This window comes from Ochotona curzoniae, unplaced genomic scaffold, assembly GCF_017591425.1.
Source record: "Ochotona curzoniae isolate NIBS_2020 unplaced genomic scaffold, NIBS_Ocur_1.0 contig_2321, whole genome shotgun sequence".
NCBI classification, from domain to species: Eukaryota; Metazoa; Chordata; class Mammalia; order Lagomorpha; family Ochotonidae; genus Ochotona; species Ochotona curzoniae.
This window is the reverse complement of record NW_024465421.1, coordinates 6,527,036-6,553,816: the sequence shown is the minus strand read 5'-3', so window position 1 is coordinate 6,553,816 and position 26,781 is coordinate 6,527,036. Positions and strand designations below refer to the sequence as shown.

At 54.2% G+C, this 26,781-nt stretch overlaps 1 protein-coding gene across 11 annotated transcripts in view; it reads left to right on the top strand.

Annotated features, from left to right (window-relative positions):
- The window catches only part of CUX1 (cut like homeobox 1), a 290,730-nt gene that overhangs the window by 244,595 nt on the left and 19,354 nt on the right, over window positions 1-26,781 (top strand). For 4 of the 11 annotated variants that reach the window (XM_040972852.1, XM_040972849.1, XM_040972850.1 and 1 more), the window contains 5 exons: window positions 577-742; window positions 1,236-1,292; window positions 16,649-16,951; window positions 19,554-19,742; window positions 23,395-23,659. The exons of the other annotated variants lie outside the window; for them this stretch is intronic. In XM_040972852.1, coding sequence (XP_040828786.1) covers window positions 577-742; window positions 1,236-1,292; window positions 16,649-16,951; window positions 19,554-19,742; window positions 23,395-23,659 — 980 coding nt within the window. The remainder of the gene's footprint in view (window positions 1-576; window positions 743-1,235; window positions 1,293-16,648; window positions 16,952-19,553; window positions 19,743-23,394; window positions 23,660-26,781) is intronic. 11 annotated transcript variants of the gene reach the window in all.

Here is a 26,781-nt window from a genome sequence, read left to right as displayed (position 1 = left end):
TCTGCGCCTTGGGCGGTGTTTGTGCCCATACATATGCATGGCCATCTGCGTGCAGCCAGGGAGCCGGGAGACGGACATGCGGCTTGTCACCCACTACAGCTCAGCACCACTCCCAGCCTGGCTCCATGCCCCCTGCAGCCCTCCCCTGGGGCCGCTTCCCCCACCTCAGAGCAGGCCATGACCAGAGACAGCTCTGAACCTTGCTCAGTGCCACTCTGGGCTCACTGACAGCTCAGGGGCTGCCTCTCAGTGCCACCAAGCAACAAGCAGGACACATGCCCCTCACTACTTCCTGTCTTGCTGCAGGGGTGGCAACCCTGCAATCTTGGCAGGATCAAGACCATCCTTTTCTCCCTAGCCTGTCTCTCCCTGAGCGCAGGAAGCTGCCCTCCACATCCTATGCCAGGGCATCAGTCACCACCAACCCCATGCAAGGCCTGTGGTCCTCTGTCCAGAAGTCCTCCCCAGATGCCTCTTGGGTGTCATCACCTCTGCCACGCAGCTGCATGTGGTACTAGCACATCTTGTGGCATCTTCCAAACACTAATGGGTCATGTGCTTCCGTTGTCACTGCAGGTGCTGGGCCTGTCCCAGGGCAGCGTCAGCGACATGCTCTCCCGGCCAAAGCCGTGGAGCAAGCTGACCCAGAAAGGTCGGGAGCCCTTCATCCGGATGCAGCTCTGGCTGAATGGCGAACTGGGCCAGGGCGTCCTGCCTGTCCAGGGGCAGCAGCAAGGGCCAGGTAAGGGTGCATGCAGGGAGGGTTGGGGACGAGGGACAGAAGGCCCTCACTTCCCAGGACAGGGACCAAGAATAGCTCCTGGGAGGACTGCCCCACCCCCTGCCACCTGTCACCATGGGACCAACCGATTTTTAGGAGAGAGAATTTGTGCCTGGGCTAATTTTATAAGCAGCAGAAAATGAGTTCCCAATTAAGAAAATGCTGTTTACACATAAATATAGGTAAAAGTCAAGTGGCTAAATCAGGAAATCAGCAAAGAAGCCAGCCGAAGACACAGACATGGAAAATGTCATGGGTGATGGCTTCCGGCCATCCCCACCAGTATCCTGGCTCTGTAGCCCGGTGCCACGCCCACCCCAAGGAGAAGTGAGCCACCTCCCAGCCCTGCAGCCCCAGGACTCTGAGCACACCCCTCCTGGCGCCACAGCCAGTTAGGAAGCTGGGAGCCCCAGACCTCGTGTCCTTGTCTAACCCTGACCTTTCTCCTCTTCAGTCCTCCACTCAGTGACGTCACTACAGGACCCCCTGGCGCAAGGCTGCGTGAGCTCAGGTAACTAACCCATGTGTACTGTTTCCTGCCAAAAATGTCGCCGTCATGTAGGTTCCCCCACAGAGAGATGTCTGGAGGGTTTGAGGTTCTTGAGGGCCTTATGTGCCCAGGAGGCCTTATGCCTGCTCAGAGCGGGAATCTGGAGCAGAGGGATATGGGGTCCTAACGGCTAAGGGTCCACATGCCCCTGGGAGGAGAGCCAGTAATGCCCAGGAGACAGGAACCAAGCTGGAAATGGCTTGTGGGGAGCAGGTGGCAGAGGGACAAGTTCAAGCCACCTGCCATCACCAAGAAAGCCCAAAGGTCTAGGGTAGACTGGGCCTCTCTCCCCTGAGGATACCTGGCGCTGGTGCCTGGCATGGCTGACCATAGCCCCGCTCCCATGTTTCTGTCACCTTCTCCTGCCTAGTCCCTTATGTCAGCCCATGTGTAAAAAAGGGTGCAGCTGCTGGACTGTGGCAGCTAGGGGAGGGAATCCCAACAGTGCAGGTGCAGTGGCTGCCCTGCGCAGGCACCCAAGTCCCCAGCAGAGCAGCATGCATGGTGCACGTGCTCTCATCTGAGTTCAGCCAAGCTAGGGGACAGAAGCTGCAACATGGCAGCTGCCTTCCCCTACACTCAAGTGGCCATCTAGGTCCATGTCCAGAGTGCCCTGCTTAGCTGGACAAGCAAGAGTTTCTCCAGCATGGCAAACATCAGACATGGTGGACAGTGCCAGAGCCTGTGGACGGAGGCTGAACTTAGCTGATGAGTTGCTGTTTCCTAGATGCAAGCTGTTGCCCTGGGTGTGTAAGCATCGATGCTTTTAAAGCCTCATCCTGGGGCAGTGGCACTTTATTTCTTCCCATGGCCAACCAGCACCTCTGAAATTGTCTCCCATGGGGGGGGGGGTGAGCCACCAGTAGGAACTGTCATGGGACATAGTTCTTGGAAGTGTCATTGCTCTCAGTTGTCTTTGCAAGCTGTGCTTACAGTGTGTGGCATTGTGTAGCTTGTAGTGCTAACGGTGGTAAATCCTTGGAAGGCATGACTGTAGGAGTCCAGAACCCTTCCCTGCTGGCTTACAGAATGGAAGTGCTCACCTGACTCCTGATAGCAGGCCAATGAGCCTCTGTGCCTGAGACTACCATGGGATTCCAATTCCCTGTTCTCTCCGTGACTACCACGGAGCTCCCCCAACCCCCACCGAGGGGCTCCTGGGCTCAGAATGAGGGAGGCTCTGACCCTGTGGCTGAGTGCCGCTGGGCCCAGCAGAACCCAGTGACCACAGCAAGGTAACCCAGCCCGGGCCTGGTTCATCCCTGAACTTCTCTGAGAACACCCAGGCCCTTGGGTGCACCAGGACCCCTGTGGTCTGTCATAGCCCTTCAGTGAGAGCTGGTAGGAGCGGGTGCGGGGGTGGAGTGAGCGGAAGAGTCCAGCTGGTAAGGAGGCCCAGTAAGATGGTACTGTGCTTAATTGGTTAGATGGTGCTTAGTTACCATGGCAACCAGATGCTTTGTGAGTTAAGTGGCCTTGCTCACCCTTGCTTAGCCCTGCCGCCTCCTGCCCAGCCCCACCGCACCACTGGGTGTCTGTTTACCTTAATGACTTGGAGGTCAGGCTCACGGATTGGTTTTCCCCAGAAGGAACTAGAAACCTGAATTGTAATTGCGTCTCCTTGTTTTCCCCCTCTTGATGGCTATAACCATTTCCGAAGGATGCTTTTTAAAAATCTGGACACTGGGGCATGGAGGAAACTAGGTGCCTTTCTTAGCCAACAGCATCCCGAGTGACCTGTGGCTTCCTGGAAGCTACTGTGGCCTCAAGAAGAGGGGCAGGTGAACAGTGGGGCCCGTGTATGAGTAACTTACTGAGGGGATCGGGTTAAAGGAAAGATCTTCGGATCAGTTGCCCGTTCAGATGAGTGGTGAATGGGTAGATGGACAGATAATTTTTTTGGTGTTTATTTTCTACACTTTGTGCTGGCTTCTTTCAAAGCCCTCAATATGTGGGGGCCCTAAGGGCCAGCTGTCCTCAGAGCCTCCCCTCTAAACTTCACGAGGCGTGAGCTAGGCTGGGAAGGTGAGACAGGGCAGCTCTAAGAGCCCCAGCCTGGAGCGCTCCCCAGAAAGAAGTTCCCTTGAAGCATAGGCCCTGTACCCACTGTGGAAAGTGGACACTGCATCCTCTCCTCCCCAATGATGCTGTACCTGCAGATCCCACATAGAACACACAGCCCAAGCTCCCTTTCTATTTCAGAGCAAGTGTCACCCAGCTTGGAGGTGCCCTCTGCAGGCCTCCCAGGCCATGCCAGTGTCCTGGGGCCACTGGTGCTAAGTCCACTCTGCTCCCATACTCCACCTGCCTTGGTTCCCAAGGCTGCCTCAGTTCATAGAGCAGGATCATCAGCCTTACCATAAAATGGAGAATGCCCAGAATGTGTTTGAACTTTTTCAAAAATGATTTGCAGGATTATTTTTTTAATTGAGCAATACCTCAATTTTTATTCAAAGCCTGATTTGTTGGTTACAAATTGAAAACTTTCCAAATGCTTAAATATTTTCTTTAAGACTTCCTCCTGGTCTCCCATGTGGGTGCAGGGTCCCAAGACTTTGGGCCGTCCCCCACTGCTTTCCCAGTGGCCTCCTCCTGCAGCTGCCCACCACCCTTCCTGGGTCCCTGCCCTCGTTTCTCAGGGCCTGTCCACACATCTGGTTGTTTCTCACACACAGATGGGGCCAACGCTGCACTCACCTCTCTCACTTAGGTGTAGCATTTCCTCCGGTGGGGAATTCCTGTGCCTGGCTCTCTATTTCATTGAACCAATCACCACTGACAGATATTTCCATTGATTTTGAGCAGCAAAGCATAAGAAACAGCCCTGTGGTGACCCTGGGCTGGGAGAGGGGATTGTCTGCACAAACAGCTCAAGGATATGATGTGGCCACACAGCCCAGCCCTGCTCTGCCCCTCCACAGCCGTGTAACCTCGGACAAGGGACTCCACTGCTCTGTGCCTCCATTCTCACCTGTGAAACAAAGAGTGAAGGATGCCCAGTTATGCTTAACAGGTTCCCAAGGAAAGCTTCCCTGAGCCACAGGGCAGGTGCCATTCAAATGGCGACTTGTGGCCAGCAGCTACCCCTCCTGTGATACCGCAGGTCCCTGTGCACACACTGACAGAGAATGGGGCAGCCTAATTTCAGTCAGAGAGAACTTCAGGGTGCACTTGCTCATGGTCACGTGCCAGTGCCACAGTGTCTTCTTCCAGTTGGAACCAACTCCCTAAATATAGCTCAGAGTCAGCATTGGCAGATGTTGGGCTTGCCCTCTTGCAAGTGGCTGCTAGGAAGCACCCCTCTGTGTTAGCTAGTTGCCTCTTCACCTGCCACTTCCAGCTACGTCATGAGCTTCTAGCATTAAGGTCATAGGTTATTATCACCCCGGCCATTTGGGACAGACTCTAGGGAGCCAGGCCATCTGAAAAGAGGCTGCCTTCCTGCACCCCTGTCCTGACTCCCAGCGCCTCCAGGGAGAAGCCCCAATAGGCCTAGGCCTTTCTTTCCACTCCAGGCTCTCTCAGTTGAACAGAGTTTACAGTCCACTGAGCGCTTGGTACAAGAGGCAGAAGTAGGTCAGGGGACACGTGAGGACTTGGCATCCAGGGGCGTCGTTCCCGGGAAGGCATGAGCAGGTTCAAGGCCTGTCAGTCCCCTGCTAATTATAGAAACAGCAAGAGGCAGGGGGGACGACACGAGGACGGGGCTCATCTTGCAGGCACTGGAACCGGGCACCAGGCACACGGCTAGTGGCTTTCAGAAATGGAAATGGCTCCCTTGCTTGGATTGAGAAAACTCTGACTCAGAGACCACAGGACTTTGCTCTCCCCAAACCTTCCCCAACTAGAGAGTAGGTGCAAGAAGCTCATGGAGCCCCAAGACCAGTAGCCTGACTGCCACAAAAGTGTCTGCAGGAGCCAGCCCTCTGATGGTCCCCGCCCCAGAAAGAGGATGATTGGTTCCCAGAGAAGTATGCTCAGGCAGGGCAAGGCCAAGGCCATGCTTCAGAGCCAGGAGCAAGAGGGGCTTCACATTATAAATAGACAAATATCTAAAAACCAAAGCAGTTGATAGAAAAACCAGATTACTTGCATGACTTTGGGCATGTGTCTGCCTCACAGGTCCAGCCAGGGCATTGAGTAAGGGGTGTAGGGGCCACCATCAGCAAATCCATGGTAGCATGGGACCTGAGTTTACACTCTCTGGCCAGTGGAGAGAAGGAGGGCTTGCTGGGAGAATCCAGACCCCCCCCCCATGTCAGAGCAGTGAAGCCCCTCCCAGTCAAAGTTCAGCTTGGAGAAGGCCTAGCAAGGGATCTTCTCCTTGCTAAGGGTAGCCCTGCCCTTCAGCTGCCAGGCCCTCACCTCTGCCAGCAGCAGCAGCCAGAGCCATCCTGATCCCAAGAGCCCTGCCCAGACAGCTATTGGGTCCCCAGCACGAACGGGCTGGGAGTCCCCCACAACCCTGTCCTGGGTAGGAGGGGTTTCCGGGAGTGATGTTTTGTGTTGTCTTCTTCCGGTTGGAACCAACTCCCTAAATATAGCTCAGAGTCAGCATTGGCAGATGTTGGGCTTGTCCTCTTACATAAGGGCCAAAATGAGGATTGTCGTTTGGCACCTAAATAAAGCAGCCAACTTGGCAACCAGGAAGGGCTGCAGAAAGGTGCCTTGTTTGAGAAGGAAACTGCAAGAGAAATCCTTGCAGCACCCCTGGAGCCCAGAGGCCGGAGTGGGGGAAAGGGGGAGAGGGCAGGGTGTGTGCACATGCATGCACGGGTTCTCCTTCCTCATCCCCAAGCAAGGTCAGGTTCATTTCCAGAGGCCCAGAAATAGCCCCCCCCCAACAAGGTAGGAGGAGAGGAGCAGCCCCCCCAAGAGAGCAGTGGCAGCAGGTACCCCATTTTTGTGGAAGAGAGACAGAGCAGCATAGAGTGCCTGGAGCTGAGTGGTGGGGTGGGGGGACCGGTGGGGACAGGACTCCCTGGGGGCGGCAGGAAGATGTTGTAATCAATTACCACATCATAACACTGATGTGCGATAATTACCGACTGTTTCTCCTGAGACCACGGAGCATTTGGCTGGGACGCGGGCTCGTTCATGGTCCACCGCCTGATTAATATGCAAATAATAGGCTGATTGCATGATGAATGCAGAGAATGAGTTGGCTGATACCGTGAGCGCTGAAGCAGGAAGATGATAAATTACTTTTACTGACTGTCCTACATTAAGTACCCTTTCTCAACAATTTCATCACAAATTAAGTAAAGCAGTATGGCGAAATTAAGAGGATGTGTAAAATAACGGACCTTAATGGCTCTGCTAACACCGTCACCTCCAATGAAAATGTCGGTCGGTCCCACCCAGCATAGGCCCCAGACCCCCGGCCCCCGTGTGGCCAGGTTGCTCAGTCCCCTGCGCAGGCTGTGAGAGGCAGCCACTGCATCCTCTGTACAGATGGGTACTTCGAGACCGGCTGCCCCCAGTTTGCTGGGAGAAAGGACAGTGTTTGAGTGGCCAGTGCAGGGAGAAACCAGGGCTTGGTGCCACCTTTTAGCTCCTGCGACATGGCAACTATCTGGGGAACCCATTCTGTTATCAGACCAACAGTGGGAGGTGCCGGCCACAGGGTGTCTTGGCAAGCAACAGGCAGGTCTGCCCGAAGCCAGAAGTTAAACCTGGAGAAAAAAGAGGATGGGCCCAGCACGATGGCTCAGTGAGGGCTAAATCCTCACGTTATACATACCAGGACTCCATATGGACATACATTTGTGTCTTGGCTGTTCCACTTCCCATCTAGCTCCCTGCTTGTGGCTTGGGAAAGCAGTCAAGGTCAGCCTAGGGCCTTGGGACCCCACACCTGTGTGGGAGACCCAAAAGAAGCTCCTGGCTCCTGGCTTCAGATCAGCTCAGCTCCGGCTATTGCAGCCACTTGGGAAGAGAACCAGCAGATGGAAGATCTTTCTGTCTTTCCTCTGTAAATCTGACTTTCAAAAAAATAAATCTTTAAAAAAAGAAAGAAAGAAAGAAAGGGAGGGAGGACACACAGACACAGTCACATGCAGTCAAACACGCCTGCGCATACTAGTGATTAATCTCTGATCCCACAAAGCAGTGTGAGGACTCGCGGTTTCCCTGCTCTGGTCTCACACATACCCTTTCCTCTTGCCCAGGGCTGCAGTGCAGTGGAAGTTCACACACACGGCAAGCTCAGGGATAAGGTTCCTAGAGGGGATTTGAAAGCATTGTTACTTAGTTTGCATCCACATGCATGTCCAGGACTCGGGACCAACCGTGTCACCCAGGGCCACACCAGAACCTGACCATGCTCTGATGTCAACACAGGTTGTTTTGTTTGTTTCCTTTTTTTTTTTTTTAAGATTTATTTATTTTTATTGGGAAGGCAGATATACAGAGTGGAAAGACAGAGAGGAAGATCCTTCATCAGCTGATTCACTCCCCAAGCAACCACAATGGCCAGAGCTGAGCTGATCTGAAGTCAGGAGCTTCTTCCAGGTCTCCCACGCAGGTGCAGGGTCCCAAGGCCCTAGGCTGTCTTCAGCTACCTTTCCAGGCCACAAGGAGGGAGCTGAATGGGAAGTGGAGAGCAGTTAAGACACAAACTAACATCCGTATAGGGTTCTGGTGTGTGCAAGGCGAGGACTTCAGCCACTAGGCTATTATGCCAGGCCCGTGCACTGAATTCTTCTATACACGCTTGTGTGTTCTTGTGGCCCCACCTAGACCTGACCCAGGTCTTCCACCCCACTGCGCTGTGGCAGTGGCCCCACTGAGCTGAGACTCCCCTGAGTGCATGGCCCACCTGTTGGCTGTACCTGCCGCTTCCCTTGCCCTTTCTCAAATGCTCCTTTCATGCCTTCTCCCTAGGCAGGACACCCACCCTCTGTCCTCATCCTCACCCACCAGCCTCAGCTGCAGTGTTGGGTGGCTCTTGTCCTAGGGACATTATTTCCATGACCCACTTAACAGTTTTGATCGCCCCCATCTGATGATATGTGCTATGAGCAGAGGTGTGCCGCTGCTGGACCAAGCACCCAGCCTGGCTTCTCGGTGTCACTTTGTTCCATGAGAGGCCCACGTCCCACACTCTATGGTCTTAGAGCTCAAACTTAGGGCCTGCGCCATGGTGTGGTTGGTTAAGCCTCTACCTGTGATGTTGGCATCCCATATGAGTGCCCATTTGAGTCCTGGCTACTCCACTTCTAATCCAGCTCTCTGCTTATGTGCCTGGGAAAGCACCAGAGGATGGCTCAGGTCCTTGAAGCCCTGCACCCATGTGGGAGACCTGGAAGAAGCTCCTGGCTCTTAGTTTCAGGCTGGCCCAGTTCCAATTGTAGCAGCAATTTGGGCACTTGGGGAGTGAACCAGCAGATGGAAAATTCTTCCTCTCTCCATGTAACTCTTTCAAATAAAAATAAATAAATCTTCTTATTTTTGACAATATTTACATAGTGATTAGGACACAAAGGATCAAGGGCTACAGGAAAGTGGGTAAGACTATTATTTCCACATTTTAAGATAAATAAATCTTTAAAAAAAATGATCAAGTTTGAGGAATAAGCTACTGGCTGCACAAGTGCTGCAGCCTTGCTTTTATTGAGCAAATCCTCCTTGTTCATGAAGTCTGAGGGCTCCAGCATCGTGCTGAGTCCCAAGCACACTGCTAGCGCCTTCTCCTCCCAGCCTGTTCCTGTTCCATTCCTCACAGAGGGAGGCAGTGTGAAGGGCAGGATGACACTAGAAGAGGTCGTGCTCTTCCATCTCGGGGTGCTGTGGGCCCCGTGGGCCCTGTGGCTAGAGCAGCCCCTCTGGTGTCCCACCACCACTCCACCTTACCCTTCTCCATCCGCACCGCAGCCTTCTCCAGCCATTCTCATTCTGCTGTGGCGGAAGCCAGCGCCTGGCATGTTCTACCCTTTGAAGCTGTGTTTGTTTGGGGCTGGGCCTTCCTGAGGGAGTTGCAGATTTGACCCCACATTGACGGCAGGTCAGCATGCCCGGCCAGGAAGCTGCTGTCCCTCAGTAGGACAGCGTCCAGTGGCACAGGGCTCTTCTGAGTGTCCCGTGCCCTGGTAACGTTAGCCATACATTCCGCTTCAAGTTCCAGCTTACCATCCTACCCCATTCACACTCCATAGATGGAAGCACTAAACATGTGACTGTGGGAACACAGCAGGGGGCGCACAGGGCTGTGAGCACCTGTCGTGATATCAAGGGCAAGTCCAGTCCCGCTGCACAAGACAGAGGAAGTGCAGGAACAGTACAGAGCTATTTTAGCAAAGTGGTTCCTGCTATAGGTCCCCCACAAGAGATGGGTGAGCGTGGCTCCTTTGGAGAAGCAGCTCACTCCTCCCCCTGGGATCCCAGAGAGGCTGCCACAGCTGGCGAAACGTGACAGAGAGCAGTGGACACACACAGACCCCACAGCTGCTGTGTTTGTGTTGCCATCCACCCAGCTCCTGCTGCTGAGAAACACACCAAACTAGTGTTCACCTGTCCTTCCTTCTAAGATTGGCAGCACTGCCCACTGGGCAAGCGCTGGGGGCTCCTGGGCCGCCTGGCGCTATGTCCCCCCTGCCCTCCCTTCCCTAGGCTTTCCCTTTCCTCTCGTGGGTCCATCCTGCCCTGCCTCTGCCCACTTGTCTGTCTGTCCACTTGGATGGGATTCCCAGGCCTGGCCTGGGCTCCAAGCCCAAACTCTGGGATAGACATAATGAGAGGCAGCCCCTAGCCGCCAGTGAGATCCTGTTTGGGCTCTTGTCAGAATGTCACCAAGTCGCCTGTCATTTTGTTTCAGCAACTTGTCCCTGGGAATGCACACCTCGCCTTCTGGCACACCAGCAGTAAAAATGTCACTTACAATAATTACTTTTTTGGTGAAAATGCTCGCTGACTTCCTACCTTCAAGCTGTTTTTTACCCAGTGGGCAGATAATCAGAAATGACTTTATCCTGACTGCTCAAATGAACACTAAATGGAACTGGGAGTTATCATTACTGCAGCGAAGGGCTGGGTATGGAAATGCAAACAAGGAGCTCAGATAAATGGCGGGGGGATTTGCCTCTGAAAATTATAGCAAGTGTACGTTTTCAATTGGCTTCTATTGGAAACTTAAGGCAGCCATCGCTGGGCCTGCTGCTGGTGGAATATAGTGTTTTTCATAATCCTTTTATAATTCCTGAATGCCGTGTGGATCCCAGAGGGGCTGGAGTCGCCAGCTCCACTCTCTGTATCCAGTAACCACACTCCTCTCGTGCAAAATTCAGCAGCTCGCAAAACACACATGCACCCACACAGACCACTTTTGAAATGTAGTCCCTCCCGATGATTGTCAAAACCGGATGGATGGAGACTGGGTAGCGAAGCTTTTAAAAATATGTGCATTATATATACATTTCTCGGTCGTGCCAGGTCTGCAGGCTGTGGACTTTGAAAGGAGGGCTTTTCACCTGTTCTCTTGATAGCCCACGTCACGCAGAGCATGTGGCATGGGAGCTTTTTAAATATGTGAGTGCACGAACGAACATACAGAGGAGCTGAGCAAAGGTGGCAGTCTACGGAGGTGCACACGGCAGAGACCTCCAGGCCTCGCCCCTCCAGATCCAGTGTATGACCTGGCTCCAGCCATGAGGCCAGGACCACAGTGAGCTGTCAGGCTCCTCCCTTGCCTGGAGTGTAGGCTTCCTGCTTGCGTCCAGGGCCAGCAGAGAGCAGGACAGAGCCACGTGGGCACCCTGCTGCTCACGTGTTGATGCGAGATGGCCATGGTTTCCTTTCCCATTCCTGGGCTTGGGTTGGCTTTCAACATTGAGGCCTGCTCATCCATGGATTATTAGAGACCCTGTATCCCGGACAGCAGACTCATCACTCTGCTCCCGAGGGTGCTAGGGCCCAGGGCGTGAGCACTGCCCAGCGGGGCAGGTCGCTCTGTAGAACTTGAGGCAGCTGGGTCCTTGCTGGCCATGTTGCTCTGGGTGCTATATCTTTGTGAAATGCACCTGTGCCACCTGCACCCCATGAGGGGATTGTGAGCTGTCCCTGCACACAGGAACAGCACAGAGAATTACAGCTGCCATGGCAGATGATAGGGAGAGAACCCCCTCCTGTGCCTTGTTGTCTCCCCAGTCCCTCAGCCCACCTTGAGCATGCTCTTGAACCTGTATCTCTCTCCAGCCCAACTCCCCAACTCTTGTTCTCACCAGGCCACCACAAAGGTCTCTTTAGCCCACCTAAGTTCCCAAAGGGAACTGCTATCTGCTACAAATTGACTCTTAATCATTCCTTTGTGGGATTCTTTTTTAAGTTTTGGTGTTTTTTGTTTGTTTCTTTGTTTGAAGGGCAGATTTATAGAGAGAAGGAACAGAAAGAAAAATCTTCCATCCACTGGTTTACTCCCCAAATGGCTGCTACAGCCATAGCTGAGCCAATCCAAAACCAGGAGCCAAGACCTTCTTCCAGGTCTCCCATGCAAGTGCAGGGTCCCAAGACTTTGGGGCATCTTCTGTTGCTTTCCCAGGCCACAAGCAGGGAGCTGAATGGGAAATGGAGTAGCCAGGACATGAATCAGCACCCATATGGGATGTGGTGCTTGGAGGTAGAGGATTGGCCAATTGAGCTATCCTGTCAGGCCTAGGATTCTTGTTCTTTATATTTCTTTGAGATTTTCTCATTTGTTGTTTCTCTCCCCTAAATGCCCACAACAGCCAGGAATGGACCAGGTCAAACCAAGAGCTGGAAACTCTGTCCAAGTCTCCCCAACGTGGGTGGCAGGGAACTAAGTGATTGAGCCATCCCTCACTGCCTGCCAGGGTCTGGGTAGACAGGACCCCAAATCAGAAATGGAGTAGCCAAGGCTTGAAGCAGACACCACAGTGTCGGGGGCAGGAACCCAAAACAGCAACTTCAGCCCTGTCCTGGGCATGAGCTCACACCCACCACACTTACATGAGTGCCCACACTGTGTAGGGCTGTGGGCTCTTCCAGTTTGAAGATGATATGTACCACATTTCTAGCCACTCCTTGCTTTGACAGCTCCTCGTGACGCCTTTGGCGGCTGCAATCCTTATACTCTAGCAGCTGTTCATCGCCCATAGCATGTTGGGGACGCATGCCACTGCTCACACCCCTCCCTCGTCCCCTGAAAAGGGACCTGCCTCCAGTTTTGTTGCAGGCAAGGTCTAGATAACTACCACGTCCCCTGTGAGTGTGGGAAGCAGAAACAGTGGCCACAAAGGGAAGCCCGTTGGCACTGGGGCTCATGCCCAGACAGTGCTGAGAGCCAGGGCCAAGCACTGACAAGGCGAGGCCCCCTCTGACCAGTTCTCTGGGCCTGGCCCAGTAGACGAGTGAAAACAATGAATGGAACGAATGAATGGGCCTTCATTCATTCCTTCCATCACCAGCACTTTCCTCCCTAAGTCATTCCTTCTGGAGGTATCATCTATATCCGGGAAAACTTAATGCCTCTTGCACAGAACCGTTCTGTGGGTGTTCCCTGTGCACCCTCAGCAGCCCCCACCCCAGCCCAGCCCCAGCCAGAGCACCATCTAATGCATCCGACTGGAAGCAGTCTTCCCAGGCTGGCCCCAGGGCCTCGGTCACATGCCAGGCACCGTGGAGGAAGTCATAAATCTTGAGGAGCTTGGCAGTGAATGTGTGGGTTGGCCATGGTTTGAACGAGGTTCCACTCTCGGTCTGCCCATGGGTGATGCTCACCACATGGGCACTTGTTTGATCCGGGAAGGTGAGCCTGGTGGGAGGAGTTTGGGCCACCAGGGGGCATGTCCCCCAGAGGTCATACTCTCCAGTCCGTGACCAGCTGTGGAGCATCCCAGCTCAGCTGTGCTCTGCCATGGCCATGGCTACCCGATATTAAAACTGACAGGGCTGGCCACAGCCTGAACTTGAACCTCCAAAGCTATGAGCCACTTGTTGCTTCTGCCAGGCATCTTGTGTATCAATCCTGGGCTCCTGCTGAGCTGTGTCCCTTTCGTGTTCTGTTGAACTGCTGAGTGAAGGGCCTTCCTTGGCCCCCTGAGAGGAGCTGTCTGTGACCCTTGGTATAGGGGGAGCTAGTTCTGCCATGGGAACCGCAGTACCCCCAGAGATGGCCCTGCATGCAGTCACCTCCCATTGCCCACACAGTGTTCCGGATATATCAGCTCAGGGTCTCCAGATGGGTCCAGTCGCCATCACGTCTCTTTGTGCACCTGCCCACCAGATGAGGGTGCACAGTTCAGCTCTCTGCAACCTCTGTGGATAAATTGTCTCCCAGGAGGGGTGTGCAATTTCTAGCATTTCTCTGCATCTGAGCTGGAACTAAGCATGGGGAAGCAAATGGGAGTCAACCCTGGAACCTTGTTGCCCAGTGTGTCTTCCTCATGGCCCAGGCCTGCTCCCTCTCTGCAGTGTGGGCTGGCCCTTAGAAGTGCCGCTCTCCTTGGCTTAATTCTCTCAATCTCAAGGCTTTTTTTTTCTTTTTTAAGATTTATTTATTTGTATTGGGAAGGCAGATATACAGAAAGATCTTCCATCAGCTGGCTCACTCCCCAAATGGCTGCAACAGCCAGAGCTGAGCTGATCCAGAGCCAGGAGCTTCTTCCAGGTCTCCCACATAGGTGCGAGGGCCCAAGGTTTTAGTCAACCTTCCACTGCTTTCTCAGGCCATAAGTTGGGAGCTGGACAGGAAGTAGAGCAGCTGGGCACAACTGGTGTCCATATGGAATCCCAACACTTGCAAGGTGAGGATTAGCCAAATGAGCCATCACGCCTCTCTAGGCTTTGTGGCCAAAACACAAGCAAGCAGCTGCTGAGATCTGCCCATGCCAGCCCCTGGGATTAAGCAGGAAGCATGGCAGCCACCGGCACCACAGGGCACCAGACTGAGCCAGGCAGCCATGATTTTGACCTTGTTCTGGGTGATGAGACACAAACCTGAGAACTGTGTTTATCACACAGGGAATTCATACCATCCCTGACCGTGTACAGTGAGCAAAATGAATGATCTGCTGCCAGGCTGGGCCTCGCTTGAGTAGATCAGGGGCATGCCACACCAACACTATAGTGCCTGCGCCACCTCCAATACACAAATAGTTTTCACTGGCTTTTAGAGCTAGTTGTCAGGTGACTCCAGGGCTGAATGGGGAAGAAATCTAATTTGTAGCATTCATAGTACCTGGAAGATTCTAAAGGAGCATTTATACCTTGTCCATCTGGCAGTTCCCCATCTCTCAGGACCCACTCTGTTTTTTGTTTTTTGGTTTTTTAAAGCTTTATTTATTTTTATTGGAAAGTCAGATCTACAGAAAGGAGGAGAGACAGGGAGGAAGATCTTCCGTCCGCTGATTCACTCCCCAATTGACTATAACAGCCAAAGCTGAGCCAATCTGAAGCCAGAAGCCAGGAGCCTCTTCCGGGTCCCCCACATGCATGCAGGATCCCAAGGCTTTAGGCCGTCCTTGAATGCTTTCCCAGGCTGCAAGCAGGGAGCTGGATGGGAAGCGGAACTGCCGGGATTAGAACTGGCGCCCATATGGCATCCCAGCACATTCAAGACGAGGACTTTAGCCGCTACCACACCGGACCTTTTTTTTTTAAAACTGATCTTTGATTTGCCAGGGAAAAGAGGCAAGGGTGTGCCACCTGGTGGGGCTTTGTCTCCATTTGGGAGAGTGAACTGATTTCTCAGCGACATTGCAATTGTCTTATTCAGGATAGGGCTGTGGCAGCAACAGGGGAATCTATAGCGAGCCCTTGCTGTGTCTGGGATACATACTCCACCCTGCAGCCTTTGAAGAGGGTTGCTTGCCTGAGAGAGCGTACTTGGCACAGGATGTTAGGCTACATGATGGATTCAGGTTCCACAGTCCTGGGGCGTAGGTGTTTAAATCAGCACAGGTAGGGGATGTGTTACCGAGGGAACCAGGGATGACCTTGCCCCGGACTCAAGCATGGCAGGGGTGGGGGTGGGAAGACAGATGGCACCAAGACCCTGAGCTGAGCCACAGGCAGGTGTGCGTCCCAGGCAGCCCCTGAGCGCATCTTCCCTGGCGGCAGTTAGGGAACCAGGAAGTGGCCCCAGTCTCTATTCCAAGCACACACACTCCTCCACACACAAAACTAAACCCAAGTCTGTGCTGCCAGGAAGGCACAGCTCAGCACAGTGTGATGCGGGGTGGTTTTTCCCCCGAGGCACCTGCAGGAACACACAACACAACCCTTCCACTGAAAGGACACCACTTGGTCTGCCCAGCCAGATCATGCTGGTTTCAGCTGGTTACAGTGTGGTGTAGAAGGGGCAAGAGCTTTTTTTTTTTTTTTTTTTTTTTTCGCAAAGCCAGTGGCAGCAGCAAGCCCTGGGCTTGGCCTGGAGCTCCCAAGTGGAAGAGTGGAGCAGAGCCCCACCTTCTGTGGGTCCCCTCCACCCACGAGAGTTAGGGTTAGGCTGCAGGGAAGGCCCTGGCAACTCAGCAAATATCAGCCTTCAGGGTACACATTCGGCACTCGATTGAGATGCCTGGGCTCATATCCAAGTGTCCAAATGTAAGTCCCAACTCCACTCTGGATTCCTGCTGCTTGTTCAGACGCACCTTGGGGCAGCAGGTAATGGCGCAGGTACACTCTGGTCCCTGTCACTCACAGAAGATACCTGGGTAGAGTTCTAGGCCCCAAGCTTTGGCCTGGCCCTGCTCTGACGGATGTAAGCATTTATCTGTAGAGTGGACAGTAGATAGGCAAATTCTCTCTGTTTTTCTGTCTCTCATATAAACAAAACTTAAAAATAGAAACTCTTAAATCTGAGACCTGGGTCTTGGGGCCAGCCAGCCACGGCATGAGATGCCAGGATCTCCTTGGCTGTGGTAACCACGCATCGTAGGCAGCCCTCCTGCACACCGATATATCCGCTCCTCTTGATATGGAAAACAAGGGCAAGGCAGGCCACATCAGTACTTGCGAATTGATGGAGTTGCAGGTTTTTTTTTATTAAAGTAAATCATGACAATGATAATGCATGATGAGTATGACAGGTATTTTTTTTTGCATAATGCCCTCATATTAAGCCTTCAGAATCTGTTTATTAAAACCCTTAATTTTTTTGTCCTGTTGGTATTATTTTTTTGTCTGTAATGTAACACAGCAATTCCAAGGTTGCTCCCTAGAAGGGAGCCCCCACAACAGTGTGTTAGGACCCCCTCACCCCGCCATCAGGCACCACGTCTTGCACTGTGTCTGGTGGGCACAGCCCAGAGAAGGATGGGGCCCTGCCTTCAGCCGTGCTTCTCCCTCTGTTCTGCCTACAGAAAGCACTCCAAAGACCTCTGCCAGCTGCAGCCCTGCCCCTGAGTCCCCGATGAGCTCCAGCGAGTCCGTCAAGAGCCTAACCGAACTCGTGCAACAGCCCTGCCCCGCCATCGACACAAGCAAGGATGGCAAGCCACCCGAAGCCAGCGACCCCCCGGCCCCAGACTCCCAGCCCAGCACCCCACTGCCTCTCTCTGGACACTCAGCCCTCAGCATTCAGGAACTGGTGGCCATGTCTCCTGAGCTGGACACCTATGGCATCACCAAGAGGGTCAAGGAGGTGCTGACGGACAACAACCTCGGTAGGTCTCACACCTAGGCTGCTTGGGCCTCTCAGGGAGAATGGGAGAAGGGCTTCAGGCCACTGTGAGGACCTGGCATGCCCCGCAGCTGGGCGCACTCAGCCCAGTCCCCCCCTGACCCACTAGGCCGCTCAGGAGGAGCACCTGTGTGCCTGAGCAGGCCTCGCCTCACTGAGCACCAGCTTCTTGGGTTGTGCCTGGTAGAGCTCCAGACTCTCCTAGGCCACAAACCTGGGTGGGTTTGCAGGCCCTGCAGCTTCCTCATGGCTTCCTGGGCACCTGTGAGACCAGGACCAGCTCCAGGTTCCCTGTGACACAGGCAGGCTGCTGAGTCCCTCAGGAAAACCCCAGTAGTGAGGGCCTGTGTGGGGCTGTGAGAGCAGTAGCTCCTAGCACAGCACCTGGCTGTGTGGTCTCTGGTCGCTGCTGCTCCTATTGAACTTCACCTCTGCTCCCTACACCCCTATACGCATACCCATACACACAGTGCACCCAAATACACACCACACAGCCGCAGGCATGCTCACCTGCCCACGTACTTATACATGCCTATACGTTAGCACACAGCCATGCATACATGTACCATGCATACATACATACAGAGATAGATATACACACATGCAACACATGCCCATATACACACCCCACACATCCATACATCAAGGCACACATGCCTCCCCATACTTAGAGATACACACACTGTGATGCCTACACGCCCCTATACACCCATACACACCACACACACACTTGTATATATGCATGCCCAAACACATATAGATTCACATCAGGAACACACCCACATATACACACATACATACACAGATACACACATACCCATACTGTAGACGTATATATCACACGGCACACACATGCATACATATATGTCTCCTCATAGTCAGAGGTACGCACACCTACGCACACACATGCACACCCATGTAGGCACACAAGTATATATCCACTCATGCCCCCCAACACACACACGGCCAGACCCCCATGAGCTGGCCTCCAGAGTGTCTAACCGGCACAAGTGGCAGCCTCCCAGGGCTCTGCCGAGGTGGCTCTTGCAGGGCTGTCACAGGAGCTGTGTCCATGAGGGACTAGGAGGCAAGCTTGTCATCTTCCACCATCAGGCTCCCACAGTGTTGTGTGTCACCCTGGGTGGGCAGGCAAGGGAGGGACAGAGTGGGAGCAAGGACAACCCACACTGGGAGGGCCCAGATGTGCCCTTTGTCTTACTTGGCATTGAGGGGAGCAGCCGAGTTCTAGAAAAGAGCCAGCGTGTGAGACCAGCCCAACTGGTTGAGGCCTTCCTTTCACCCTGCCTGCTCTTCTCACAACACGCGGTACAGAACAGGGCAAGAGAGTGTTTGTCATAAAGTCACTCACAGATAGTCAAATGCTGGCTGTGGATCCTAAAACAAGGGCAAGTCATGTGTGCCCGGCGGCTATTGGAGTGGACATCGATTCTAGAGTTGTTCCCCTCCCCACCATGGGCTTGTTACCAGTTCTGGGGTGTGACGGACAGGCCCAAGGCCCAGCTGGAACAGCCCCTTGTACTCTGGGTGGCCACATCCTTGGCATTGACTGTCCTGGTCCCTGTCGATGAGCCTCAAACAATGGGGAGCCACAGTTAGAAAACCTTTCAAATGAAGTGGAATTCAGGGGCCAGTGTGATGGCACTGCGGGGTAAGATACCACTTGTAACACCAGCATCCCTTATCAGCGCTAGTTGGCATTCTGGTTGCCTTGCTTCCAGTCCAGCTTCTTGCTAGTGTCCAAGTCCCTGCCACCCATCGGGGAGACCAGGATGGAGCTCCTGGCTCCTGGCTTCAGCCTGGCCCAGGCCTGCCTGTTGTGTCCATTTAGGAATGAACCCATGGCTGGGCAGCCTCAATCTCTCCCTCTCTTTCAAAACCCTGCTGTTCAAATAAAATCAGTATTTCCCCTCCCTTTTTTTTAGAACTAAGTAAAATTGACTTTACAACAGCCACAGCAAATAGCTGGGAAAACTTGGGACATTTCTAGGCTAAACTAAGAACTTGAAAAGCAGAGAAATCACGACTTTACAAAATACATACATTTATTGTTAAATGAAAGTGACTGATGCCAAAAAAGGTTAGTTTCTAAGAGCCGAAGCTTTCCACCCATTATACCACCTGGCTGGCCCCCCCATGTTCAGAGCAGTCATTTCCCTTTCCCACCCTACCTCCCCCGGAAGCATGAGTGGGCATCTCATCTTCCTTCAAGCCTGGCACAAGCCACACTACAGACCCAAGACCACTGCGCCTCCACAGTGGAGCGGGCCCCAATCTGATCCACTTGGGGTCAACATGGAAGGAGACATAGGCGGCTCCCATCCCGCTGGCTACTCACCCTGGGCGTAGGTGTGGGCATTGCCATCCAGGCCCTGGTTCCGATGGGAAGCATTGTTGGTTGTACATTGTGAATAAAGCCTGAAGTCCAGGTGAGGAAGTCCTGTTGTTACAGAGGTGAAGGGCTGAGCTGGGCCTGATGTCCCTCACTCAACCTTTATTTGCACTTGGCTTTGCCAACCCCTGCATACCCAGTGACCATCTCTCGCTCTGCTCTGTCTCCTCTCCAGGTCAGCGCTTGTTTGGTGAGACCATCCTGGGGCTCACCCAGGGCTCCGTCTCCGACCTCCTGGCCCGCCCAAAACCCTGGCACAAACTCAGCCTCAAGGGCCGGGAGCCCTTCGTCCGTATGCAGCTGTGGCTCAATGACCCCAACAATGTGGAGAAGCTGATGGACATGAAGAGGATGGAGAAGAAAGGTGAGCCCCGCCCAGCCCCACTCGGCCCCGCCCCAGACAGCTCTGTTTCTGTTCATGGCCCAACCAGTAAACCATTGCTGGAAAGCTCTAGATATGGCAGAGGAGAGCGCGAGTCTGTGGCAAGTTTGTCACTGTCCCTGCAGAGCGCCTGAATCCCAGCATTGCTGGGTCCTGTTAACCCAGGGCAGGGGAACACCCTCTGGGCAGTGCTTGGGCTGCTGTGCACCTGCTGCTCCCATCACTAGGAGATGCATTGGAGAGCAGGTGTTTGGCCCAATTATGATGCCCCAGGTCATATATCAGTATCCCTGGGTTCGGCACCTGACTCTATCTTCCTGCCTAATGCAGACCCTGGGAGGCAGCAGGTGATGGCTGCAAATAATTGGGTCCCTGTCATCCCCACGGGAGACCTGGACTTCGTCCCTGATTCCAAGCTCCAGCCACTGTCAGCATTTGGGGAAGAAACCAACAATTGGAGCACTTGCTCACACTCTCTCTCGCTCTCGCTCTCACTCTCCACCTCTCAACCAAGTACACTTTTTAAGCTATAAAATGAAATGTATTTAGTTGGATAGAGAGCTCAGGAGCCCTGGCAAGCCTGCCAGGCCTGGGAAGAAGCTGAAGGGTACTCACACTGTAGTTTACCCTCTAGCCTGCAAGGTCCTGCCTCTCTTGAGAGATTGCCCCAAATGCCCCCACAAATGCCTCTTTCCTGCACCCCACAGAGGTTCACTGAGTGCAGCCCTCATCAGTGAACCCACCCCCTCCAGGGTCCCCCGCCACGGCCACCTCCCTGACTGTACCCTCACAGGGCCGCCACTGCACCCAAAACCCTTAGGTGCAAAGAAGGGCTGCAACTGGCTGGGCTGGCCTTAAGGAGCTCCACCCATCTTCCTAGTCAGCTACCACAGAGCACTTTAATCAAGGGTGCCATCCATTGCCCACCAGCCAAACATCATAGGCTCTCAACCTCCCAGGGCAAGGCTGAAGCTCCAAGAGGCAGCCAGAGCTGAATGCCTCCAGGAATGCCAAGGGCTGGGCCCTGGGATGTAACCAGACTGTTCGCCAGGCACCATACTGAGACCTCAGCCAGCGATGAGGCCATCACCCCAGGAAAACAAGAAGCCTAGGGGCTCAGGAGGCTGACCTGACTCTGCAGCTGGGGCAGCGGGGGAGCAGGATTGTGGCGCAAAGCTGGCTGTGCCCAAGCCTGCAACGCTGAGCCCCACAGTGCTGCCATTCCTCCTTGGCAATGTGGAAATTGTCACACACGAGCCACAGTCTCTCAGGCAGCACTCCTGAATCTTGTGAAACAGAAACCCAGGAATAGCCCCCAAGCTCCATCTGTGGGCTGTTGTTTGCCAGAGCTTGCACCAGCTCTCTTTTGGCCACACTGCCTGCTCCCAACTGCCCTGGCTGCACTATCCCCTCCTGGGTGGGACAAACAACCACAGTTGGCCAGGCTTCCCTGACCTCCCTCCTCCTCACAGACTCCAGGCGCCCTCTTGTGTTACAAAGGAGTTACTGTTTCAGAGGGAGCGGGGAGCAAGTGCATGAGCAGCTCCAGGTCTCCACTGCACCAAGCATGGCATGTGGGACACGGAGGACCAACCCAGGACAACTCAGGCCTGTTTCAAGCTGGCCTTCACTTCTGCTGTGGTCATTCGCTACAGGGATCATGTCCCCGGCCCCGTCAGCCTCAGGGCCGGCACCTGCCAAAAGAGGGCATCAGACTGGCTGGGCAGGCTGCAGGGACTGGAAAGGCCAGTCTGTAACAGCGAGCCATTGGAACAGTTCATGTTCTACCCAGGCCTAACCCCACTGAGCCCCAGGCCCCTGCCACCCCGCTTCCCCTCCCTGTCCTCTCCTGTCAGCTGCCTTCTCTGCCCTGCTTTTCTGTCGTCTCACGAGCTGACCCTGGATCTGAGCTATTGGCGTGGTCACAAGCATGCAGGCACCTGTGTGCCCACTCACGTTCCAAGCATTGGTGTGCATGGTGCAGGCAGACCTGTAGCCTGGCTGACTCCCATCCCTCTTCCCAAACCACAGCCTGGCTCCAGACCACAGCCCCACGCACTGCCCTGGAGCAACCTCCCCACCTCCCACCCCAACCCCTGCCCAGCCCCTCCCCTTCTCCCTGGCAGGTGTCCCTGCTGCCCAGAGCCAGTGATGCCCTCAGCTTTGCCAGCCACCAGCCTCCCACTCGCCCTGTAGGCCCTGCCTCCCTGCACAGCCACAAGGAGAACCCCACCAGACCTTCCTGCACCCCACACCACAAGTTCTCGGACCTGACTCACATGACCCCCACCACAAACTGCCTGGCCTCCCAGATCCTAAATACAGGCACCCTACCTCCTGACCACACACCTGTCTCCCCACCCTGCCTGACTCAAGGTGGCCCTCAGACCCACAGCCCCTCCCCTGCTCCCCTGTTCCCCTGGAGCATCCACGCCTGATTCTGTGTCCTACAGCTGGGCCCTCCAGCATCTCCACCTCTTTCTCTTCTCTTTCCACTCACCTGCAAACACTATCACCCACCCACTTGTCTTTCAAACCCAACTGTAAATTCTGGGTTGCTTTGGCCAAAGCCTCTTAGACTCAGCTTCCAACAGGGTAGCTAGCACGCATACACTACCCTCACATGCTCACCTGCCCAGGCACAAACCCACATGGCATTCTGGATCCTTGGCACACTGCAGCATTTGAGGCTTCCACCTTCCCTTGACCCCATCTGAGCTTAGTGCCACCCTTCCCCCAGCTCTTCCCCTCCCCCAGCGCTGTCCAGGGCTCCCTCTAGCCCTGCCTCCTTCTAGTTCCACTCCTCAAGTGTATCAAATTCCCACTGCAGCTTTATTCCAATGGGTCCCAAATTTTCTCTGGAGCCCAGACCCAGCTTCTAAGCTCCTTGTTGTAAACCTCTTTCCCCCACTGCCTTCAGTAACAGGTTTAGGCTCACCCTGGCTCCAGGCTGCCCTTCCACTTGTCAGACAACTCCTCCTACCTCTGCCACCACGGCCACTGTTACCAGCATTTGTCTTTGCACATACCATCCCTGTCTTTGCACATGCTTAATGAACCATGCCTGCCCTCTCCCACTCCTGCATCCTCCCCCTACAGCCTCCAGCTAACCCTCCCGTCCTTCAAGAATTTGTTTTTGTTTATTTATCAAAATCAGAGTTACAGAGAGAGGGGCAAGGTCCTCCATCTGCTGGTTCACTCCCCAAATGGTCAGAGCTGGCCAGGAACTTCCTCCAGGTCTCCCATGTGGGTGCAGGGGCTCAGGCACTTGAACCATTCTGTGCTGCTTTACCAGGTGCATTAGCAGGAAGCTGGATCAGAAGGGGAGCAGCCAGGACTCAACCAGTGTCAGTCTACAGATGGGGACCCCACCCTCCATGCCACAGCATCAGCCCCAAGATTTTCGTTAAACATCCTCTCCTCTGAGCCCCCAACTCCTCCCAATCTATGTGTGCCTCCCTGTGGGTTTCCACCATAAATGCCCTTTCTGGATCTTCTGCATCCCCCACAAGTTGGTTAAGGTGCACAGAGTCAGGGGCATCTAAGCAGGGCCCCTGGGTGTTTGTGCCGAGGGCAGCCGTGGCTTTGGGCTGACTGAGCTCTGACTCCCATCCCACCACCTCTTCCCCCTCAGCCTACATGAAGCGGCGGCACAGCTCAGTCAGTGACAGCCAGCCCTGCGAGCCGCCCACCGTGGGCATCGACTACAGCCAAGGAGCCAGCCCACAGCCCCAGCACCAGCTCAAGAAGCCACGGGTGGTGCTGGCCCCGGAGGAGAAGGAAGCTCTTAAGCGGGCCTATCAGCAAAAGCCATACCCGTCACCAAAAACCATCGAGGAGCTCGCCACCCAGCTCAACCTGAAAACCAGCACAGTCATCAACTGGTTCCACAACTACAGGTAGGCCCTGACACCGGCCAGCGGGCCATGGCCCTGAGCTCCGTCCTCGCTCGAGCTGGGCTGAGGATCTGACCCACATTGAGGAGCATGGACATGGTGGTCTAGGGCCATGCCCAGACTCAGGGGGCCTGAGGTATGGTCAGCTGTGTTATTTCACTGGAGTTTCTAACTCTATAAAGATGGAGGCCTAAGTTCCCCCTGGCTCCAAAGCCAAAGAGTGTTGGGACAATTACAGCTGCCTAACAGGGAGTTCTAATTCCTTTGGGATGTTTTGGGTCTTTTCCAGTGCTGCTCTGCAAACTGGTTTTGATCGCTTTTCCTGTGAGACAGATTGAGGACTTCCAGGCCTTTGATACAACAGGGAAAGCCAAGTTCAGCCGCATCCCTGGCTGCAGACGAGTCTTGGGGGGCCAAGTAGGCTGCCAGGGCAGGGCAGGGCCCAGCACTTGGCTCGCACCAAGCAGGCAGGCAGGAATAGTTGAAAATAGATCTTAGAAACCTCCTGCAGGTTCTGAGTGGCACTCTAACCCTGGTCCCAAACAGAAATCACGAGTCCTGCCCCTAGGCCATCATCGCCTGATGCCAGTTCCCACCACAATGTCACTTCCCCTGTCCAGGCTTCCTGCCTATTGAGTATGTGCACGCGCGCCTGCCCGCACAGGCACACACACACACAGATGTAGGCAATACCAGTGGGGTCTTGGCAGCTGGCCAGCAGCAGGCAGTGGAGTGGACACTCGAAGCACAGTCAAGTGCTAGAGAAAGGAGTGGTCTCTGCTAAGTTCTGCCAGCATTCCTGAATGGGCCCAAAGTCCCACCCAGGACCTTAACAAATTGGGCAATCTAAAGATATCAAATGGAAGCCCGAAATCACACTGGTAAAAGGCTGGGTTAAGAGCCGGAAGCTTCATGTGAGAGCTGTGTGGGCCTGCCCCTGAACCCTGGTGCCAGGCACCTGTTCCTGTGTGGCCGGGCAGGCCCAGATGGGCCCCAGTGAGTAGGCTGCTCCCAGGAGGACAGGCCCAGGAGCTGAGCATGGCTATGGCCACTGCCAATGGAAGGGCTCCCAATCACGTGCTCTCCGGTCTCCCACAAATCATGTCTATTGGAGCCCAAGTGTTATTAACTCCCTCACGCTGTCACCCAGAGGCCACCTGAGTCCTGAGTGCTGAGCACTGGGCTACGAGCTGCACTGAACAGAGTCACTGGCCAGGGCCCGCCTACTCTGCTGGCTCAACTGCTAGCCCTCCGAGAGCCATGGTCGTGCCTGTCAGACGGCAGTTAGCGTTCACTGTGGGGAAGCCCCTCTGTGCACTCTGCATGAGCAAAAAGGAGAGAGAGGGAGGCCAGCGCTGTGACATGGCAGCTCCAATGCCAGCACTCCACACAGGTGCCAGTTCCAGTCCATGCTGCTCCACCTCTGATCCAGCTCCCTGCTAATGCATCTGGGAAAGCAGAGGAGGATGTGCAAGTGCTTGGACCCCACACCCACAAGGGAGACCAGGAAGAAGCTTCTAGCTCTTAGCTTTGGTCTGGGCCAGCCCTGGCCAGCCCTGTGAACCAACAAATGGAAGATGTCTATTTTTCTCTCCCTCTCTCTATAACTCTGCCTTTCAAGTGAGTGAAATGGATCTTAAAAGAAGAGAAAGAGGGCCCAGCGGCATGGCCTAACAACTAAAGTCCTCACCTTGAATATGCTGGGATCCCATATGGGTGCTGGTTCTAATCCCAGCAGCTCTGCTTCCCATCCAGCTCCCTGCTTGTGGCCTGGGAAAGCAGTGGAGGACAGCCCAAAGCCTTGGGATCCTGCACCTGCATGGGAGACTTAGCAGGGGTTCCTGGTTCCCAGCTTCGGATTGGCACAGCAACGGCTGTTGCGCTCACTTAGGGAGTGAATCATCAGACGGAAGATCTTCCTCTCTGTCTCTCCTCCTCTCTGTATATCTGACTTTCCAATAAAAATAAATAAATCTTTAAAAAAAAAAAAAAGAAGAAGAAGAAGAGAAAGAGAAGCAGAGCAGAGGAAGAACAGCTCTAAGTCTTTAACACTGAGATCAACAACCCGGGGCCAGATCCGGAGCAGACACTGGAGTTAGGCTCTTCCCAGAATGGGCCCACAGCCCCACAGTGGGGCTGCTCAGCCACAGGTGGCCTGGGCCCTGCAGACCTGCCACACTGTGGGGAAAAAGGGTGACTTGAGCCAGGGCCTGACTTCAGGAGGCCTGACCAGGAGAAGCCTTAGAGAAAACTAAACCAAGGAGTGAGACGTGAGCACCAGGCCACTGGGAGCCAGCTGCAGTCACGTTGTGCTGTTACTTGGGGTGACAGTCGGGTCTGTCTTTGCCATATCCAGAAGTAGAGTTCTTCCACCACCTTAAGGAAACCAAAGCAGCACCAAGCGACCCTGTGCCCCCACAATGGGGCTGGAGAGACCAGCACCATGCAGGACACTGGAAGCCAGGGTGTCCGTGAGCCTTGTAACCCACTCCTGGAGTCCAAGCGGGCTGATGCCTCACAGAGCAGGCACAGCCACTGTCCCACACACAGCACGTATTCTGCCAGCCCCAGGCTCCTCGGCAGTAAGCTCAGGACTCATCTTGGTGTTTGTATGTTTTTTCAGAAATTTTTATTAAACATGTACATTGACACAGAGAGATTTATCAGTCTTCCATCTGTTGGTTCACTCCCCAAGCCTGGCTGGGGGTCAGGCCTGATCAAATCCAGGAGCTCCATCCAGGTCTTCTATGTGGGCAACTGGGACCTAAATGCCAGGGCGACCTTCCACTGCCTTCCCAGGCACATTAGCAAGGAGCTGCGTCAGAAGTGGAGTGGGACTTCATCCCATATGGAATGCTGGAATTGCAAGCAGCAGCTTTTTCTACTATACACTGCCTGTCCCTCTGTTAATTTTAAAATATACATATTTTATTTGAAAAGTAGAATTGGAGGGGAGAGGGCGGGAATAGATCTTGTATCTGTTGGTTCACCTCCCTTAGGCCTGCAACAGCTGGGGCTGGGCCAGGCCAAAGCTAGGAAGTTCTGGGGCTCACCTTCAAGGGTGCAGGGTCTCAAGCACTTGGGCCCTCTCCTACTGCCTTCCCAGGCGCACTAATAGGAAGCTC